Source organism: Phymastichus coffea, unplaced genomic scaffold, assembly GCF_024137745.1.
Source record: "Phymastichus coffea isolate CEN01 unplaced genomic scaffold, Cenicafe_Pcof_1.1 PCOF00148, whole genome shotgun sequence".
NCBI classification, from domain to species: Eukaryota; Metazoa; Arthropoda; class Insecta; order Hymenoptera; family Eulophidae; genus Phymastichus; species Phymastichus coffea.
In genome coordinates this window covers 316,141-335,986 of record NW_026706959.1, presented here as the reverse complement: position 1 = coordinate 335,986, position 19,846 = coordinate 316,141, and the positions used below count along the sequence as shown (strand labels likewise).

Sequence of the window (19,846 nt, the reverse complement as noted above, 5' to 3'; positions counted from 1 at the left end):
ATTAAGCACGGCGTACGATACGTTACACCGACTACATATCTTGTGGGCAGAGGACATAGAAAAAAAAAAGAAAGATACACTCACACACTTCACCAGCCAACATAGCAATACATGACAACAATTGTGGCACTATTCCCTAAAATATCATTATATATGTGTGTGTGTGTGTATGTGTGTGTATGATATGTATAAATATCCACAACACAATGTATAAAGTTCATTCATGTATATTATAAATAATTATAAGTAAATGACAACTAACTTTACAGTGTTCTGATAGAACATTGATAGAACATGGCTAATCATCAACATTTAAATTGACAATAGTACTTCGCTTAGCTCGCTGTTTCAACCGCTGAAGCACGTAAATAAACATGGAGCTAAATATTTCCCCTCCAATAAAACCTCCTAGAGGAATAAAACCATCAAAGGAAACTGTAAGTAAATGAGATATTTGAGATTATTAATTCAAAAGTTACATTTTTGTGTTTCAAAGTAGATAAAAGCATGTTTTAATTGAATATATTTTAGTTATTTTATAATACACTTTTATATTTTTTTCACGTTTTATTTATCATTAAATTTGAATTTGTAGAGTGGCTTATTAATAACTGTAATCCGTACTCTTTCTGCGAGTGAAACTAATGAGCAAAGAGAAATTGAAAAGGCAAAACTTGAAAAGGATTATAAACGATGTGATCAAAAACTAGATGAGCTTGTTTCTGCTCATGAACAAGATTTGACTGAGGTTATGAAGGTATGTATACATTGTAATTGTAACTATGATAAAATAATTATTGTAACTATGATAAAGAAGTTTATTTTAAATCAAGCATTATCTTTTATGATTTATTACAATTTTTTCTAGATATTCGGAATATTGTCTGAAAGAGTGACAGCAGCTCGTGAAAAGATTCATTCTGTAAAAGAAAATTTAAATGCTTGTAAACAGCTTTTGAATTGTAGGAGAGAAGAACTGATGAAACTTTGGTTAGAAGGAGTAGAGCATAATCATGTTTTACATTTGTTAAATGACATGTAAGTTTTGCTAATAGTCTTAAATCTATTGCCATTTTCTAATGAAATGCACATTTTAGAGATCAGCTGAAAGAAATACCTGCCAAACTTAGCATGCACTTGGGGAAAAAGCATTATTTACATGCTACGCAATTACTTGTTTCTGCTCTCTCAATGGGGGATGGTACTTTGGAAGGAGTAGAGGCTCTTCGTGAAGTTAGAATAGATTTGGAAACAAAAAAGCAAAAACTTAGCAGTAAGCTTTTAGAAGAACTGAATAAACAGCTATACAAGGAGCAGCCTAAAGACCTTGGCTTGAGAAGACAAGGTTCAAATAGAGATTTTCAGCGTGGAATGGAGATACGCAATTCTAAGGGTAGCAAAGTGAAAAGAAATTTATTGGATGTTGGTGTACCAGGTTATTTGTCTGGACAGGTTTCTAGGTATACTTTTAAATAATAACATATTTAACAAGTTTAATTCCTTTATTTTAATTAGATATAATGTATTTATTTGTACAGAAAAACTAGCAGTGTTGGTTTGGAGGATTTGAATAATATTGTAGAGGATGAGACAAATTTCAACCCTGAAGAAAATTCTGAATATTTTCTTGCTATTATCATTGAATGTTTGGCACTGTTAAATCAAATCCCTGAGGCCATAGAAGTATGTATTTTTATATTTGTTTCAACCCGAGATGATTGTTAATGAATTTATTGAACTGTAGGCAGTAAAAACTCAAATGCAAAATGAATTGTTGAAAATTACTGAGCAAATATCAAAGAATATAGCCGAATCGTCTGATAAACAACAAAATATAAAAATCAAAGATACATCTCTACCTAGTGGAGTATCAGTGAGCCAATCTCCTCTATTAGAACTTTTGAATGCCACATTTGAAAGGTTTCAACAAGTAATTGCTTCACATTCTTTGGCCTTGTGTGGCTTTGCCCGTGTTATTAAAAAATATAATATAGAAGTGCCTGTTTATGAAGTTACAGATGTTTGGAATAACATTCAAGCAGTGGTAAGAATCATTGGATAAAGAGATTAATATATTAAAACTGAATAATTAACAAATGCTGCTTTACAGATGCAAATACTGTTGACTGAATATTTGGATGTACAAAACATAGTTGATGGACCTTTCCAAAGTTCTGTGACATTAAATGAACAAACTAATGACATCAATGCTTATTTTGCTAAGAAAAGATCACAAAGACAGAAAAACGAATTGTTATTCAAATTTGAGTCATCGACACATACAATAACTCTAAATAATTATCTGAAAGATCATAGATACAGTAGTTTGTCTTTGATGGTGAGTTTGTATTGCTTGTAAATGATGTGCAATTAATTTACGAAATTAATGATCTTTAACTATAACAATATGATGCAATAGGATGCCAAACAAACGAAGACTACCAAAAAGTTAGTTTGTAATCCCGATCCAAAGAATATTATTTTAGTATTCAGGCCGATAATGCAATTCATAGAAGAAGTTGAGCGAGCTCTGGGCATTTCCGCTGGGTAAAAAAAATTATTAAAACGCGATAAATAAAAATCGTAACCATTTCAATTAATCAATATTCTATTGCTGGTTAAATTATCCCCATAAGAGGTACCGAGTGCACATTGAGCAACTTCTTGGCGGTGTATGTAAAGGAAGTTTATCTAGGTAGACATCACGTTTTAGTTGCCACTACTATAGATGCAGCTACGAAGAGCGCGGACGCTTGGCGTGCCACAACTTCTACAGAGCTTATGAAAGATCTGGGATTGAACAGGCCACTTTTACAGGTAATGATAGTCGATTTGCTCCATGTGTTTCATCAAGAAAAGGTTTGGGCTAGTTCAAAATTCGTAGGATTTAAATGCCTCTTGAATAATTGATTGTGCGCGTAGAGCTGATCGTTGAGTTAGTTAACAACGAGTACTGAAGCTGTATGTAATTTGTAGAGTACCGTAAAAGTTGAGCAGTGCGTAGCAGAGCTTAGATCGTTGATGATAGCGCTGCCTCTACAAGGAGAACACTTTTGTACATTGGCTTTGAACATAATGCACAATTATCGTGAGACCTGTCAAACAGCTTACCGCGGCATCGTGCAACCGGACAGGCACGATCGACTAATCTGCTCGGCTGCCTGGCTCAAGGACGAGGATATCAATAGGTTTATCAAGTAAGTCGGTTCTCGATGTCTAATCGCGTGCGTTGTATAAATGGGTCGGTCACACAGATCGCTGCCCAACTGGGAAAGCATGAAGAGCGGTGTGCAGTCACAGCAGCGGGCAAAGGGCCTGCCTGGGTGCCGAATGCCACGCAGGCAAGAGACTCAAGATGAGGAGAGCCCGGAGGACATTCGACAGCGCAATTTGCAAGAAGCTGAAATTCTGGCGGCCAACCTGGGAGAAGGGGGCATCGCCGCCAACGAAATCATCTCCGACAGCGAGCAGCTGCGGAATCTGGCGCTACTGCAAGAGAGCGTCGAGTGGTTCTCTCTGTCGATTCGCTCGCTGATCAGAGAGCTGCGCCAGTCGAATCACGACAGGAGCCGAATGGACTCGTGCGCCGTGCCGTCGATGCCCGACAGCCTGGTGCAGAGTCTTGAGCAGGTTGCCGACGAGTTCGACGAGCTTGCCAACACCTGCATTCTGGTCCTGCACTTGGAGGTGATTATAGTCGAGCGTCGAGCCGTTGATGTGCCGATTGGCGTTTGGTAAGCGTGCCTCTTATAGAGAGTGCGTCGACTTTATGTTCAGGTGCGGGTTCAGTGCTTCTACTACCTGCACCCGCGGGGTGACGTGAACCTGTTGGCTAAGCCGGGCATCAAGGATCCCGGAGAGGCCGATCCGCGGGTGGAGGAGCTCAGTCGAGTGTTGCAGCACATTGACGAAGCTCTGCAGTCGACCCTTCACCCGAAGAAAAACAAGGTAAGATGAGGCGAGATTGAAGCGCGATGAAAATCCAATGGCATGAGGAAACGTTGAGAGAACGAGCGAGCGTTGACGTTGGTTCGCAGTACATCTTCGAGGGGCTGGACCACCTGATAGCCAAGATTCTGATAACGTCGGCGCAGTACATCGAGAAGATCGACGAGCTGGACATACAGCGGATGTGCCGTAACGTGTTCACTCTGCAGCAGACTCTGACCAACATCACGATGACGCGCGAGCTGGCTCTGGACTTCGCACGGCAGTACTACGAGCTGTTGAACGCGACGCCCGAGGAGGTGCTGAACGGCGTACTCGAACATGGGCCGCAGTTCACCGAGCTCGAGTACATCAATGCCCTGCAGCTAATTGCCCGCACGCGCCAAGACTTTGCCATGGTGAACAAACATCTCGAGAGACTGTCGGAGATCCTGGGCGAAGTTGGCGTGACCGTTTGACCGCCCGACTGCTTCTTCCCGCGAACTCATTAACGTGCCTAATCATCACGACTTGGTGGTTTTGTTAATCGTGCGCGAGCTCTAATCATTACTATTGTACAATAGCACAGCATATACTGAGTGTTGATCGAACAGAATGATGTCGCTTGTTTAATTTGCAAGCATGTGTAGAGTTATTTGTATACACACATATATATATATATATAATAAGCAATGGTACGACAATATAAAGTAGACAAAGGCAGTTTGAAGCGTAATTATTTATTGTCGCTTAACAAGAAGCACGATGAAACTACACAGGAGCGTGGTAGACTACAGGCGACGCAAGCCCGCGCGCACGGCGACGCAGGGAGAGCTGAGAGAGCTGAGAGATCGGGGGGTTGGGGGCCACAGGCTGTTAATCGCGCTGCGGTGCGTCGGCACTAATTCAGCGGCTCTAGTGCCGCTGGCTTTCCGAGTGCTAATGCTCTCCGATCTGCGCTTGCAGGTAATTCACCGCAGCTTGATGATCGCACGCCATCGAGCGTTTCAATTCCGCCTGAAAGCACGCGCGATGCGCATCTATGTGAGACAGAACAGCTAGACGACGAGAAAAGTGGCGAAATTGCTGCGAGCTTACCAGCAGACTGTGGAATATGAGAGCCAGTGACCTGGCGTTGTTGCGGCATTCGGGGCCGTTGAGAGCCTCTCGTTTGCCCGGACCCCAGCCTTTCGAGAACGTCACCTGCGGGTCGTGGAGAATGAAACAGAAAGAGAGAGAGAGAGAGAGCTGGGCAGGCTGGCGCGTGCGTGCGCGCGGACAATACCTGGGCAAAGGCGAAGTGGATCGCGCAACAGGCGAGGAGAACGAGCAGGCAGAGGTAGCGCGGGCTGGTCGCAGACATGGCGAGCGAGCGCAGAGCGGAGCTGGATACGGAGACAAGCCAAGTGCTGGATAGAGGCTCGCGGCCGGGGCTCTTATATAGGCGAAGACGGCCGCGCCGCCGACGCATTTTGCCCGGAAATCCGCGAGCTGCGTAGATGGCTGGCTGATTTTCGACTCTCAATATTAGGAGAATGTAGGTGAGTCGTGGGGGGCGGCCGTGCACGCCTCGCGGCCCGATCATCAAAGACTCGGCGATGCGTGGCGAGCGAGCGAGCGAGCGAGCCAGCGGCCGCTGCAAATATTGAACTTTCTCGGTCAAGTTTAAATGATCCGCGCCGGCCGCGGGGTAATTGGCTTCGGCCTGGAATAGCTCGGCTGCACGCGCGCGCCCGAGCTGGCGCTATCTCGTCGATACTCGTGGCAACGTGCAAAGCGGTGCAGGCCGGAATTTTCCGCGCGACGCCGATAGGGCCGCGCTCGCTCGCGACAGATGGTGGGCGAAAAGCGATACCGTCGCCGGCATTACGACTCAATCCGCGGGGCTGCACAGATCGATCAGCGAGAGAAAGAAAGAGAGAGAGACAGCGCGGCGATACGTACACGCGCGCCGGCACATCTACACGTCTGCTGCGAGCTGCTGGCGCGGAATATTAAAAGCAATCGGCCCGCGACTTTTTAATAAATCCCCGGAGCTGTAGACAAGTGAAGCTGCCGTGGCGCGAGGGCGACAGAGAGCGAGCAGCCCCAGATGTGCCGGCTAATGAGCGAGCTATTTTTCACCGAGGCTTTTTATCCCGTTTATTGGCCGCTCGCCGGCTCCTTGTTCTTCGCCGTCGTCGCCGTTGTCGTCGTCGGCGACGCTACTGGCTGTCGCGCAGCAACGCTACATATTAATCATTCGGCGTTTCTTGGCACTGCTTTGCTCTCTCTCTCTCTCTCTCTCTCTCTCTCGCGAGCGAGCGCTTTTTATCACTTTGGCTCTCGGCGCGATCTTTATTCAATCCGAGAGCGAGATTTTTTCCTCGCAGCGCCGGCCGTAATTAATCACGCGGCGCGCTGCGCGTGGGGCGCGCGGGAGAGAATTATAAGTGGGCGGCTCAACTTGGTCGAGAGCGACGGGGTTGGGGGGGGGGGGGGGGTGATTGCGATCGGGCTGCATCGCGCGGCCTGAAATACGACGGGTGAGGCGCGCGCGGCAGCGCCGAACGAGCAATTAGATATAAACGTCCGAGCGGCAAACGGCAAAGGGCCCGCGCCTATATAGTGTTGATGTGGCGAAAAAAAATCAGTATTCATGGGGCGGCCGGATCGCAGCCGCGGCGAAGAGCGAGGCAAGCGTAAGAAGCGGGCTCGCGAGGCCCGCTTGCCCCCGTAATGGGCGCTAACGGCGATCCGGTGTCCCTCGGCGCTGGCAGCGCGTGCGTGTGTACCCAGGCTTGATTAATCGCGACAACGGGCGCCGCGCCGCCGAAGCGCGCTCGAGTCTTGCGGCGCAGGTCGCGCGTGCCTGACTGCCTGCCTGCCTGCCTTCCTGCGGTCTCCGCGCGCTCCACGGATCTCGCCAAATTTGATTCTCGAGCGGCCGCGCGCTATAAAGCAGCGAGGGCGGCGGGGGTGGAGCAATAAAACGAGCATGAAAACGAAAATGAAAAAGAGAGGGCAAAAAGCGAACGAACTGGCGGCGGAGGGCGTATGTATACGACGCCCGCGCGGTCATATTTTACGCGCTGGATGCCGGATCGGTGGCGCGCATCGACGTTTGATATTCGCTGGCGCCGCGCGCTCTCGCTCTGTCTCTCTCTCTCTCTCTCTCTCGAGCTCGCCTCGAGATTTACGAGGCAGATATGTGATCACAAAATGGCCGACACTAAATCAAATACGGTGCATCGGAAAACATCCGACATTATTATTGGGACTTTTATTGGATCGGCCATGGCAATAAAGTGAAACGAGTAGCGCGCCTATAATTTCGCGGCGTATCTCACGCGCTCCTCGCGACGGAAGTCGAGCGAGAAAAAAATCGGAGCGCGAGATGAGCTATCGGCGTGGCCGTGTCCGCAGGAGGAATGTGCCCGCGACGAGTCGCGGCGCGAGGGAGCGACGGACGCAAGCGCGCTGTTTTGTCCGTAAACACGAGTAGCGCTAGAGGCCGGCGTGTTGTCTGAGCAAACAGCCGCGGATCGCTGTCACCCTGTTATTCTTAGTTGCAATAATAAAGCCGATCGGCGTTATGAGCCGCCAGCGATACTCTCGACTGCGACGCGACCGGGCTCCTTGGCCCGATGCACCGCTCTCTCTCTCTCTCTCTCTCTCTCTCTCTCTTACCCCCTTCGCCGTGAACCAGCAACAAGTCCCTTGATGTTGCCTGGTAATTTATATGTTGTATTTTTGATAGTTGGCATGACGAGCGAGCGCATTAAAAGGCTCGTAAAACCGATGGGATTTGCCGAGCGCGCTCATTGTAAATTTAACGCGCCGAGCGCTTGATGATCAATTAATCCGACCGGCCGCGCACATAATGATGCGCGCGCGAACAGCGTAAAAGGCACACTCGTGAACTCCGAATAAAGGCGAGAGAGAGAGAGAGAGAGAGAGAGAAGCGGCATCGGCCATCTCGTCGTCTATCATCAAGCAAATGGACGCGGACGCCTTGCCGCGCTCCAGCTCGTTATTAAATTAATCCGTCGTTTAGCCAAATTGATGCGCGCCGACATGGCACAACAGCCACAACTCAGGCCCGGGCTCCGCTACTATTTTCTATTAGGCCGTGCGTTATGTCACATAAAGAGCCATCGGGACACGAGCCGATTCATTTTGGGGAGCGAAGTCTAGTGTACGGCGTGTAACAAAGCTATATATGTGTACTCTCTCGGCTCGCCGAGATACGACAGATAGAGCGATAGCCCCGAAACGCGCCGAGTTTCACCCCAAAATTTTCTCTCCCCGGCCGCTCGTTCTCTCACTCGTCCTTTCCCTCGTTTCTGCACCAGCCAACTCTTTTTATTTTTACGCCAAAGCCCACCTCCACCGCCGCCACTGATGTCTCATTCCTTTTTTTTCTTTGCTTTTTTCTTTTTTATCGACGAGCCAGCCGCTTGTCAATGTAAACAACAAATGCCCACCAAACGAACACATCCTTGCGGCCGAGCATCGCTGTTTCCCGTTCGTTTTTTTTTTTCACGGTTGCGATCAAACGTTTTTCTATTGGACGCTCTTTGGTGCACTTGCCCAAAATCTTTCAGCGATTACCACAAATCGTGCGGAGTTATCGTAGGGTTGCTCCTGTGGAGCACCCGATCCGAAGATCCGAGCAGCATTGTCAGCTGTGAGGTCCCTTGATCGATCGACAATCTACCAGTCAGCGTCGCACTCGCAACTTTCAGTTTCGGAATGGCGAAGCGAACGTCCGAAAGACATTGGGAATGCATAAATCGAGATAATGCGCTAAAAGTGAGCATTGCGAAAAGTTGAAAGCGCCAGGACGAGTCGCGCGAACTTTGCCGTGCTTGAGGACTTTTGAGAATTTCAAAGAGTTACGGTCGTCCAATAAGTCCCGATCGATGCGGTACTTTTGGGTATCGGTCGCGACTTGCGACTTTCATTGGCAGAGACTGGAAGCGACCGTTCGCGCGCTCGTGACGTCGCTCGCAAAGCTGGCGACTGCGCGAACGTATAGGATATGTCGGCGCTATCCGTACGTACGCGGCTTGTCGCTGGAATCGGGGAATCGTCGCCGCGGCGAAGGTCGCGCGGAGACATCATTCGTTTAATTTGTTTACCACGGAATCCGGCCGCGCGCCGTAAATCTGCAGGATGGCCGGATAAACGAGCGAGCTTCTTTGACGGATGCCCAATAAAAAGGACATAATATTTTTGACGAACGGCGCGAGTAAAAGGAGCGCGCGCCGGGGCTTATTTGAAAGGGCGAGGAGGAGGCGAGAAGTGAATGGGAAGGAAGGAAAAATCGTAAAAGAAGTCGAATGCTCGGGCCGAGCGAGGACGCGGCGAAGAAAGGCGAACGGGTATAGTGGCGAGCCGGGGAATGCCGTTCGGTGGAAGCCTGCGTCGTCCGCTCTCCCGAAAATGTTATTGTGCTTAATAAACAACTAATAGTCGCTTAAGCGGCGAACGTGCCGCGAGGCGTGGGAGTGAAGAGGCGAGCCGGGCGGCATTAATGACCGCGCCGTCGTGCGCGGATAAAGGCAGACGGGGCATTACTCGGCAAGTTTTACGCTGGATGGCGTCGCAGCCGGGCGTCATTAATATTTGTCGCTATCCCCGAAGTATCAGCGGCGACGGGGATCGAGCGCCCGTGTAAATCGGAGCGCAGGAATGCTGCAGGTGCTCGTTATAGATATTCGGCGCGAGCGTCGCAAAGGAAGAAAGGAGGAAGGAAGCGAGGGACTAATGGAGTGAGTCGACTGCCTGGCTGTCTCTCTCTCTCTCTCTCTCGCCTAATACAACGCGCAAAGTAATTAAGGACATCGGGCGGCGCTGCCTGCTGGGGTTTCGGCGCGAGGCGACATTTACATAGTAATTAAATCGCGCGTAAGTGGCGCAGATACGCAGCGGCCATTAGAGAGGCATTAGATCGCGGTAAGCACTTGTTTATGGCTCTCTCCGGCGCCGCCGCGGCTCTTTTATTCACAGGCCGCATGCAGCCGAGCCGGAGTTGCACGAGTTTTTAACGAGCTGCCGCTGCGTGCGCGTACTCGCGACAACTTCGGCGCGCACGGCTAACGCGACATTGATTGCGGAGCTTCGATTCTTTCCGACGTCGTAGTCGTCGTCGTCGTCGTCGTCGTCGTAGTCGCCGCCACCGCCGCCGCCGCTGTCGTCGCGTAATGCGGCTCGTTTGGATGCGCGAGCTCGGAGGCGCGCCCCTCGCGCCGATATCAATCGGTCGGCTTATCGAGCGCGCGCGCCACGGGGTCGCGCAGGCCGCTCGCGCGGGGGACCGGCCAAACCTTCTCATCGGCGAAGCCCTGATGGGTTTTTCATCCGCGCGCGCTCGCAGCATGGAAATGCGACTTTGATCAATACAAGCGACACGGTGAAAAGTGCAGTCGCTCTCGTTGCCCGGTGATTAATCGCGCGCGCCACCACCACGGCCTCGAGGGCGGAAGCGAGCGATCGCGTCGAGAGTGCGCGGCGCAGCCGAGGAGCATAAAGAAGTCCGCTCGTGAGAGAGAGAGAGAGAGAGAGAGAGAGAGAGAGAGAGAGAGAGAGAGAGAGAGAGAGAGAGAGAGAGCTGGCAGGTATGCTCGCCGGAACGAATACAAGGGAGCTCAGCCGTATAATAGAGATCAAGAGGCATAATAGACCCGAGCAGATAGAACGCCGATCCAAAAGCCTGCCTGCGCGCACGGCTCTCTGTTTGTATAGAGAGCGCCGGCATCGCCGGGGAGAGAAAAGTCACGAAGCCGTCGCCTAATTTGACGCCTAATGCCATTGTCGGCCCGACAGATTTCAGCCAGCCGGCCAATCTTTCTCGTTCCCCTGACGAGCGCTTTATTCACGGCTAATCGTTTGTGTTATTATTATACTGCTGTGTGCGAACGCTCGCGCGCGCGCATGTGTGTGCGTGCGTGCGCGCGTCGGGGAGCGGGGCGAACGGCAGCTCGTCCTAACCGGCGCAGGTCACTTCCTCTCGTCGCACCTCTTTATTGCGCGCACGCTCGCCCGAGAGAGCTTTCCAGCCTCGAAGAAAGAGACTTTTCGGCCGCGGCTATTTGCGCCGCCTGCGCGCCCGAAGATTGATCGGCGGCAGCGCTAACGACGAATTAATGTCGTCGCTGCAATCCGATGCTCGACCATCGCTAGTTGCACGGCTCTTTCTCTCTCTCTCTCTCTCTCTCGCCGATGATGGATGGCTGCTCGGGCGACTAGCGCGGGCGCGCGATCTAGTCGCGTTATTCGGTAGAGACGCGCGGCCGGCGCGGTCAGCTAAGGAAATCGCTGAACGCGGCTAATACCGCGCGCGCAATAATCCGCGCGGCGCTCGCGGCGCGCGTCCGTATACGGCGGCGAGGGATGACTGATAGTCTATTTGCGCGCAGCTGTCCTCCCCATGCTCGAGACTGGCGAGCGACACGCAGCTATTGTCGCGCGCGCGCTGCCTGCCACAAAAGCCATTCCGCGCGCTGCTCTAATGCTGTCCAAATACAAACGAGCGCGCGCAAGCCGGAAAGTCAGCGGGAAAGAGCCCGCGCTCTTACCTGCCGCTGCAGCGCCATTCATCCCCTGCCGCCGTTGCCCCCGTTGCCCCCGTTGCCGCCGCCGCCGCCGCGTCTTCCCTCTCCCTGCGCGGCCCGCCTGCCTTTTTACAGGCTCATGCAGCAGACGCCCGGACCGCCGCAAATAATCGACTGCGCGCCGTCGAACGCAGTCGGCCTGATTTATATCTGCCTGTTGGCAGCTAATCAACACTCGATGTATACATCCGACGCACATCCCGGGAGCTCTTGTAGTTCGCGCGGCTCGTCGTGACCCGAGGCGCTGTGTCGGCCGCGCCGTCGGAAATTTATGGCGCGCGTTCACGCTTTAAATACATTTCACGTCTGATTTCACACGACAAACGACGATCGAACTGGCCCCAATGGCCGCGCACCCGTATAACGTCTTAATAGCGCGCCGATTGATTGTCCCGCGCCTCGTTGCGCCGATCCGCGCGTTTCTCCCATATAATGCCAGCGATAAATAATGAGGCGATCGCGCGTAACGCGCGCAATTTAATGGCCCGTTAATTGTCTACAATGGGGCTACTGGGTCGCAGGCAGTCGCGATCCTTGCCGAATAACGCTGGCTGCGATAAATAACAATTTTTTCTACGTTCCAATCAATTTTAGTCGTTGTTGCCGAGCTTTCGTTTAGACGCTGCTGGCGACGCGCATTTTACACGCGCGCGGCAACTCGCGGCCTTCGCGGTCAGCCTGCCCATATCCATCGTCGTCGGCGTTGTCGTCGTCGTCGTCGCCGCCGCCGTCGTCGTCGCTGCCGACGCCGCCGCTCGGCGAAATCAGGGCTCGCTTGCCGAGAGTTGATGGCGCCGCCGGCAAGGGACGAAAGGAAGGAAGCGAGCAAGTGAGCGAGCAAGGAGCCCGAGCTCTTGTTTTATTCAGTCGGCATCATAAATAACGAGTTTAAACAGACAATGAAAGACGCTTAACAAGAGGCTAACGCGAGATTGAGAGGCCCCGCCCCACGCGACTGCGCCGCCGGAGGTTGGCTCGCCGGGGCTCGAATCAAAGCCAGCGGGGCGCCGCCTCCCCGCCAATGGCGCGCGCGCCCGGCTGCGCCGTCCCCCCGCGACTCGCGGGCCGCGCTGCCGAGCGCGCCGGGCCGCACTCGCATCCTCGCCGGCACCGGATCGCCGTCGCTCCCGCCGCCAGCGCAGCTCCCGTCCGCGCGTAGTGCCGTCGCCCGCAGCCGCCAGTCGCACGGTGCGCGCCCTCCCGCCGCGGTCGAGCCTGCAACCTCGGGACCGAGCAGTGCGTGCAGAGTGCGAGCAGGTGCAAGATATGCGCAGCCTGGCGGAGGCGCGATGGTGTGCAGCCTGAGCGCCGTCGGCGGGGAGAGAGGCCGCGTCGCCGCTGAGCAGCCGCCGAGCAGCCGCAGCCGCGGGCAGCGCGCCGCCCTGGACATGTCCTCGGCCTCGGAGCAGCAGCCGCCAGCCAACCTCAGCCACCACCTTCACGCCAGCCACCTGCAGCAGCCGCAGCCGCAGCGCCAGTCGCTCGTGAGTACCGCCGCCGCCACCGCCGCCGCCGCCGCCGCCGCCGTCGCGCGCCCAGCGCAGTCACGCTCAGCGGAGATTCGCCGCCGCAGGTGCAGCAGGCCCAGCAGCTCCAGGCGCAGCAGCTGCAGGACGAGCGCAGCTCCTCGGCGGGCTCGTCCATGGGCTCGTGCTCGCCGCCGCCGCCGGCACCCGGCGCGGCCGCGCGCCCGCCCTGGCTGCACGACTTCGCGCCGCCGCACGTGCTGCAGTTCCTCAACCTGAACGCCGCCGCGGCCGCGGGCTCCATGCTGGCCGCCTCGCAGCCGCTGGCCGCGCTGCACTCGATGGCCGAGCGCCAGCCGCCGCCGCAGCAGCAGCCGCAGCAGCAGCCGCCGGCGCGCGGCTCGCCGACGGGCAGCGGCAAGCAGAGCCCCGCCACCTCCATCACCTCGGTGGGCAGCAACCCGCACGGCATCGACACCATCCTGTCGAGGCCCGCGCAGGCCAGCGCCCAGCAGCTGCAGCAGCAGCAGCAGCAGCAGCAGCAGCCGGCGCCGCCGCAGCAGGCCCAGGCCCAGGCCGCGCCCCGCTACGCCATGCACGCGGGCTTCGCGGCCGCGGCGGCCGCCGCCGCCGCCGCCTCCACCGGTAATGCTCCGCGGATTTGTTTGCGCCGATCGATTGCTAAGCCAGTGCGCCGCTAACGCTCTGCCGCCTGTGTGCCTCTGTCCCGCAGGCCTCGGCCAGTTCCAGCAGCGCGCCGAGCCGCGCCACCCGGCCATCTACTGGCCGGGGCTCCAGGGCCTGGTGAGCGACCCCCTCGGCTGGCGAGCCCGACTGCACTCCCGTGAGTACCGCCTCGGCCTCCGGGCCTGGTTCCTCGCCGCGCCGAGCCCGCGACGGCCGTCGCTTGCCTCTTCCGCGCGGTCGTTCTGCGCTCGCTCGCTCGCTCTCGCCGCCAGTGGCCGCGCGGCTACGCGGATCAATCACCAACGACGACGGCTCCCAAAGAACAGGCCTCCGGGAAAACAGTCATCGAGAGCCGAAGCTGCTTGTTTGCTCAGCGATCAGTAGCTCTCGCGCGCCCGCGTGTTTGTTATTTTTCCCGTGGAGCACTCCGAAGCCAGGCCCGTCGTCGCTGCCGCGCAGACCTCATACGTACGTAAACAATAAACAGAGGAAACGATCTTTAACGTGCTCGTCGTCGGGCGGCCGCAAAAAATGGGAAAAAACCGACGAGGACGTCGAAAGAGGAGACGGAAACGAGCGCCTTCCCTTCGCTCGCTTGCCGCAGAGAGAGAGAGAGAGAGAGAGAGAGAGAGAGAGAGAGAGAGAGAGAGAGAGAGAGAGAGAGAGAGAGAGAGAGACTTTTCCTCGCAGCTCGGCTGCCTCGTCAATGAACTAATATCGCTTGGTTGAGATTGGAATCTTGTAGCGAGCGGACGATCGATAAAACACAAGTTCCCGCGTGCTCTGCGGCAAATTTGACAGATTGCGGGGCGCGACAGCTGCGCGTTCACGCACTCGGCGCCCGTGTCGGACTTACGTGTATCTCGGCGGATTGACTTATTGGAGTACAGTTTCAATTAAATGCCCCCGCGCCTGCTATCTTATCTCGGACCGCCGATACGTAGCACGTATTAAAAGCGCCCATCGACTCGGCCATGGTGATCCGCGTGCTACCTGGCGCGCGCCCTTATCGCCGCGCACGCTGGCTGGAATCGCTCGTGACGGGTCATCATCGGCGTGGCGTTCCGTCGGCCGCGAGAGCGAGGGAGCCGCCGGGGCGGCCTTATCGCGATACGCCGAAAAGCCAGCTTACCATGACAAATGCTCCGCGGCGCGGATAAAGGAGTGGCGCGGCGCGAAAAGTTGGCGGGGGCGACGCGGCCGCGCATTAGTTAGGTTGTAAGCCGCGTTTTATTAATCCGGCGCGTCGATCAAGATGCGGGCCCGCCTAATTGATACGGCTAATAATGCGCGGAGGCAAGTGCGTGCCGGCCGCACGGCGCGGCAATAACGGCGCAAGTGTCGGCGCGCGGATAGGCATCTGTCGATGTTATCGGGCCGCGCTCACTGCGGGGGGCGGCTCACTCGTCTGCGGCTTAGCTCGAGTACAACAACGCATGAAAAAGCCATTATTCTTAACGGGTGCAGGCTCGCGCGCGGCGTCCTCCCTCCGACGCACGGACCACTGCCGACGATTAGAGGCGTCGAGCAGGCCACGTGCCTGCGCACGACTTTGGAGCGCGCGCCGCTTTATATATCGTGCCGACGCTCCTTCTGCCGCCCGCCCCCGACACCCCCCCCCCCCCCGTCCTCCTCCCGTAGCCCTTACGGCGATGTATCCGCAGCGCGCGATAGCGTTTCATTTGTCGCGAGAAAAACCGAGGGACGACGACGACGACGACGACGACGTCCCAGCCGTGTCAGCAAGTTTTTTCCTCCTCCCTCCGTACAACACTGCGTCGGCGCGCCCACTGTTTTTCCCGTTTTCCCTCTGTGCTCCCGGCGAGTGGCGCGGGGCGAACGATCGGGGCGATGGACGCGCTCGTAAAATCACTATTCAATGCGAGCGCCCATCATATCAATATATATATCGCTCTCGGAAGTCGAATAAAGCAGGTGCGTTAGGCGTATCATCGCCTTGGCGCGTCCCAGAGGTGCGATCGCTCAAGCCTCCGCGGGCGCGGGCGCATCGAGTGCAAGCTTATGTTTATTCGGCGCGGCCAAATGGATATCGAGAGCCGCCGGATTAATTGGTTTACAAGTCCGCGGAGAGCGCCGAGTGGGATTATGGGGCGTGAAAAAGAAAACAGAGAGCGAGAGAGAGAGAGAGAGCGAGAGAGAGCGAGAGAGAGGAGAGAAGAAAGGAAATCGGGCGTGCGGGGATAAAAGGGGATAAAAGTTGTCGGGCGTTTTGCGGGAGGGCTCGATATTGAATAGGATATCTGGCAGACGGGCGCGCGCACGCACACGGACGCACGTGCGGCCAATCCCTTCGGCCCTCATTCCGGCCGGAAGCCGCGCGCGTCTTGCCCGGCAGCTTGCTCTCGATTTTTGTCGCGGCGCTACTGTCCTGCCTGCGCACGCACGGTCAGCCGGCGGAATGCGGTAAGCAGCTCGTTAGGATCGCTCCCCCGCCGCCCATTATTGCCTCGTTTCGTATTCCGTTACAAATTGCTTTATTAAATTGAACGCCGCCCCTGCGCCCCTCGGTCGCGCGCTGCCCCACGAGGCCCGCGCGCGCACCACGTGCTCCTGCTCCTGCTCCGAGCGGCCGAAGGGACGAGCCCGCGATGCAGCGCCGCGGCGCGCACTTTTATCGAGCGTCCCCCGCTGGGTCCCAGGCGGAATTAGAATAAGCGCGGCGTTCGGCTCTCCTCGAACCAGAGGCTGCGCCCGAATTTTGGCCGCCGCGGCCACGCCGAGCTCGCGCTGGAGATACGCGCGATTCCACTGACGGCCGGCGCTTTGCCTTGCGGTTGCAGTGTCGCAGCAGCTGGGCTGCCAGCAGCAGCAGCAGCAGCAGCACCAGCAGCAGCAGCAGCAGGCCGGCGGCGGGCTGGGCTCGGACCACGAAGCCGGCAAGAAGAAGCACACGCGGCCGACCTTCAGCGGTCAGCAGATCTTCGCCCTGGAGAAGACCTTCGAGCAGACCAAGTACCTGGCGGGCCCCGAGCGGGCCAAGCTCGCCTACGCCCTGGGCATGTCCGAGTCGCAAGTGAAGGTGAGTGCGCCCCGACAGCGGCGCCGCCGCCACCGCCGCATTTGCATTTTCGTCGAGGGCCCTCTCTGCGCGCTGACGCCCGGACGCCAACTCGGCCGCGTTCAATTACCCGCGGATTTGCCGGGGTGCGACACCGAGATTACCCGGTCGTCGCCGTCGCCTTCGCCGCTGCCGCCACCGCCGCCGCCGCCGCCGCCGCCGCCGCCGCTGGCCGGGGCAATCAATTTCGGCGCGGGCTCAATTAGGCCGACGAGCGCGCGTGTCGAATGCTCATGTATGTGCGCTCCCCCTCTGCGCCGTGCGGATGCAAGGTGACGCTCGCGATTCGCGTCCACGTTCGCTCGGCCGAGGAGGCCAAAACGCCGAGACGTGTACGTATATCCGCGCAGCTGCCGTCCTATCCGCGGAGAGCCGATAATGCGCTCCTCTGTATTCCGCGCGCGACGTCTCGACCTCCCGTATCGACAGATAGACACATACGCTCGCAGCGCCGACGAGCCGATTCTTCGCTCTCTCTCTCTCTCTCTCACTCTCTCTCCCCGCCAGTTTTATGTGCCGACAACTCCTGCTCCCGAACACCTACACACCTCCGCGTCGTAACGCGCTCGGCGCCGATTGCTTCATCGCGCCATCTTCCGCGGATGGCGGCGCTCTCGCGATTTTAATCCGATCTTAACGGGCGTGCGGTTAATCGATGCGAAGCGTTTTAAAAAACGAAAGCCACTTTGCGATCGATCGGCTGCAAAGGGCAAAAATGCGCGTGTGGTTTCACGGGGTCGACGAAGCACGAGACAGCCCGAGTTTAGATAATCCTGATTTAATAAATCTAACAGTTGTGCGCGCGCGAGGCGATGGGGCGAGGTGCCCGCCGTCTGGCAGCGCGTGCGTGACTAATGCGACGTATAAAAAAAAATAGGAAAAAATCCATCTCTCGCCGCAGCGGCGTTTCGTCGGCGCGCGTGTCTTGCGCTCGCGAGGCGACGTCCCTGAATATTGCGACAAAGAGCCATACGGGCGACTCGGTGGGCGATTCGGTGGGCGGTCGAGCCGCACCGGCCGCGCTTGCCACTCTTCTTTTTTCCTACCGCACGATGATCGATCCTCGGCCGCCGCAGCCTCGCCGGAATCTAATTATTTGGCCATGCATTACACATCACTCATGCGGTCTAATCTTTTTTCTATTAAACTCTGCCAGATACACGCGTGTTCGACAAATCCCCGGTCTTTTGGGCTAAGCCCGCGGGCGGCCCGTGTCGCCGAGGCGGGCGACGCCTGCGGATTCGCGCGTGCGACGGCGATCGGTCGGAGGCGGTGTCGGCGCCTCGCGCGACGCGGCCGAGCCGCGAAAGCGGCGTCCGAAAGCTCGGCGAGGGGCCGCGCGCTGACGGCTTGATTGAAAAAATCTTGGCGCCGGCGAGTGCAGCTGGCACGTACGGCGCGGGCATTAGATCTCGGCGGCGCCGGCGGAGCAGAGAAAAATTAACGAAAGGGGTAAAGGGGCTGGATATTAAGGGAGCCGGGCGTAGGCAGCGCAGGCCAATGTTTACACGGGAATGAAAGTCGGAGGGGCTCTCCTTACTAATAACGGCCGGCCTTAAAATCCCTGGCGCTCGTCGGCGGCGATAAGAGTTTTCCTCCGCGCGTCCCCGCAACAGTGTACTTAATTAAGGTAACGGGCGCCGAGGGAGCGGCGCCGAGGGTGCAGAGCGACGACCATCTAACGGGGCGCGCGCGTGCGCGCGGCAGGTCTGGTTCCAGAACCGGAGGACCAAGTGGCGCAAAAAGCACGCCGCGGAGATGGCCACGGCCAAGCGGCGCCAGGAGGAGGTGGAGGGAGTCGCCGCCGACGCGGACGACGGCTGCGAGACGAGCGACCACGAGCAGCAGCAGCAGCAACAGCAGCAGCAGCAGCAACAGCAGCACCATCACCAGCAGCAGCAGCAGCAGCACGCCGCGGAGGAGAGCGCGGCCAAGCGGCTGCGCCGCGAGCTCGAGCACCAGCAGCAGCAGCAGCAGCAGCAGCAGTACGGCGGCGCCTGAGGGGGCGTGGCCTCCACCCGCACCCACACCCACCGGCAAAAACCAGCGCTTCCTTCCTTCCTGCCTCCCTTGTAAATACTTTGTAGATATACCCGCAACAGCAGCGCCCAGCGCCGCCGCCAGCAACCCAGCCGGCTCGGCACGCGCTTCTATTTATTTGCCCTCCTCTCCTCTTCCTCCTCCTCCTCCTCACCGCCCTCCCCGCCTTCCTCCTCCTCCTCCCCGCGACTCTTACCCACCGTGCACCCTACTTACCATTATTGTTTCCACTCCACTCCTGTACATTTCCTGCTACACGCGTATTTATTTATTATTAGTGAGAGTGACAGCTGTGCGCAGATTATATTATATATATACATATTATACATATTATACGTGTCGAGAGAAAAGAATATATGTGACTGCGCGACGAGTGCTATACGTTTATACATATATACATAGGTATACGCACGAGGAGAAGAAAGAACAGAGCAAGACGTTGATGTCCGTATCCGCGGAGCGTCGAGATACGCATGTAGCTAATCGACTATTATGCAGAGTTGCGAAAGAGAGAAGCAGAGAGTGAGAGAGAGTGAATGTGTTGCGAGCGTGCTCGTGTGCGCTTTTGTATAAAAATATTGTAAAAATTATAAATAGATGTTACCAGAGTGCAGCTTGTGTACTATAATATCTCATTCGGACGTAAGTCGAACATTAAATGGTCAATAGAATAAAATTTAGCTAAAACTGACACATCCGATCGCATTCTGTCTTTGCCCGTGACTCCTGCCCAGCCATTCGGATGCTCGTTACACCCGTGTACTTACACGCGGGGCCAATTTCCGCACTTTGCTCTCTGCTCTCCATCCCCCCTCCCCCGCCCGCGCTCCCTTTCACGTCCATTCCGCCACAATGACTCTCTCGCTCGCTCGATTGATCTCTCGCTCTTGATTAAATCTTCCCTGCGGATTGGAAAGTATACGCGGGAGCAGGGGCCACTCTGCCATAATCAGCCTGCCGGCCGACAATAGACGCGCACACCTCGGCGCGGCTTATTGCTTCCGCCGGGAGAGGTAAGTATATACGGCCGGGGCGCAAAAGCGGCCAGC

General features: G+C 55.7%; 3 protein-coding genes across 3 annotated transcripts; 2 read left to right on the top strand and 1 right to left on the bottom strand.

Moving 5' to 3' along the window:
* Positions 1 to 101: 101 nt before the first annotated feature.
* LOC131672319 (exocyst complex component 4) lies at positions 102 to 4,644 on the top strand. Its single transcript, XM_058949462.1, has 13 exons — positions 102 to 437; positions 596 to 757; positions 869 to 1,038; positions 1,098 to 1,460; positions 1,539 to 1,683; positions 1,745 to 2,044; positions 2,111 to 2,338; positions 2,420 to 2,547; positions 2,637 to 2,817; positions 2,977 to 3,197; positions 3,255 to 3,687; positions 3,778 to 3,948; positions 4,038 to 4,644. Exons 1-13 carry the CDS (start codon positions 375 to 377, stop codon positions 4,404 to 4,406), a joined length of 2,934 nt encoding a protein of 977 aa, XP_058805445.1. The 5' UTR covers positions 102 to 374; the 3' UTR covers positions 4,407 to 4,644.
* Positions 4,645 to 4,668: 24 nt separating this feature from the next.
* LOC131672318 (hypertrehalosaemic prohormone-like) lies at positions 4,669 to 5,403 on the bottom strand. Its single transcript, XM_058949461.1, has 3 exons — positions 5,213 to 5,403; positions 5,026 to 5,130; positions 4,669 to 4,944 (listed from the first exon to the last, which is right to left on the bottom strand). The coding sequence occupies exons 1-3, from the start codon at positions 5,396 to 5,398 to the stop codon at positions 4,867 to 4,869; spliced, it is 369 nt and encodes a 122-aa protein (XP_058805444.1). The 5' UTR covers positions 5,399 to 5,403; the 3' UTR covers positions 4,669 to 4,866.
* A 7,232-nt stretch (positions 5,404 to 12,635) lies between these two features.
* Positions 12,636 to 19,456, top strand: LOC131672324 (homeobox protein Nkx-6.1-like). The gene is made up of 5 exons (XM_058949467.1): positions 12,636 to 13,009; positions 13,099 to 13,636; positions 13,725 to 13,835; positions 16,480 to 16,718; positions 18,465 to 19,456. The coding sequence occupies exons 1-5, from the start codon at positions 12,815 to 12,817 to the stop codon at positions 18,756 to 18,758; spliced, it is 1,377 nt and encodes a 458-aa protein (XP_058805450.1). The 5' UTR covers positions 12,636 to 12,814; the 3' UTR covers positions 18,759 to 19,456.
* Positions 19,457 to 19,846: the final 390 nt, after the last annotated feature.

Excerpts from the sequence above, each read along its gene's own strand:
- LOC131672319 (XM_058949462.1), top strand. The coding sequence starts at position 375 with ATGGAGCTAAATATTTCCCCTCCAATAAAACCTCCTAGAGGAATAAAA. Across the intron at positions 2,548-2,636 it reads GCTCTGGGCATTTCCGCTGG|AGGTACCGAGTGCACATTGA; the intron begins GTAAAAAAAATT and ends TATCCCCATAAG. Across the intron at positions 3,688-3,777 it reads TTCTGGTCCTGCACTTGGAG|GTGCGGGTTCAGTGCTTCTA; the intron begins GTGATTATAGTC and ends CTTTATGTTCAG.
- LOC131672318 (XM_058949461.1), bottom strand. The coding sequence starts at position 5,398 with ATGCGTCGGCGGCGCGGCCGTCTTCGCCTATATAAGAGCCCCGGCCGC. Across the intron at positions 5,131-5,212 it reads TCCACTTCGCCTTTGCCCAG|GTGACGTTCTCGAAAGGCTG; the intron begins GTATTGTCCGCG and ends CACGACCCGCAG. Across the intron at positions 4,945-5,025 it reads TCATATTCCACAGTCTGCTG|GCGGAATTGAAACGCTCGAT; the intron begins GTAAGCTCGCAG and ends GCGTGCTTTCAG.
- LOC131672324 (XM_058949467.1), top strand. The coding sequence starts at position 12,815 with ATGGTGTGCAGCCTGAGCGCCGTCGGCGGGGAGAGAGGCCGCGTCGCC. Across the intron at positions 13,637-13,724 it reads CGCCGCCGCCGCCTCCACCG|GCCTCGGCCAGTTCCAGCAG; the intron begins GTAATGCTCCGC and ends TCTGTCCCGCAG. Across the intron at positions 16,719-18,464 it reads TGTCCGAGTCGCAAGTGAAG|GTCTGGTTCCAGAACCGGAG; the intron begins GTGAGTGCGCCC and ends TGCGCGCGGCAG.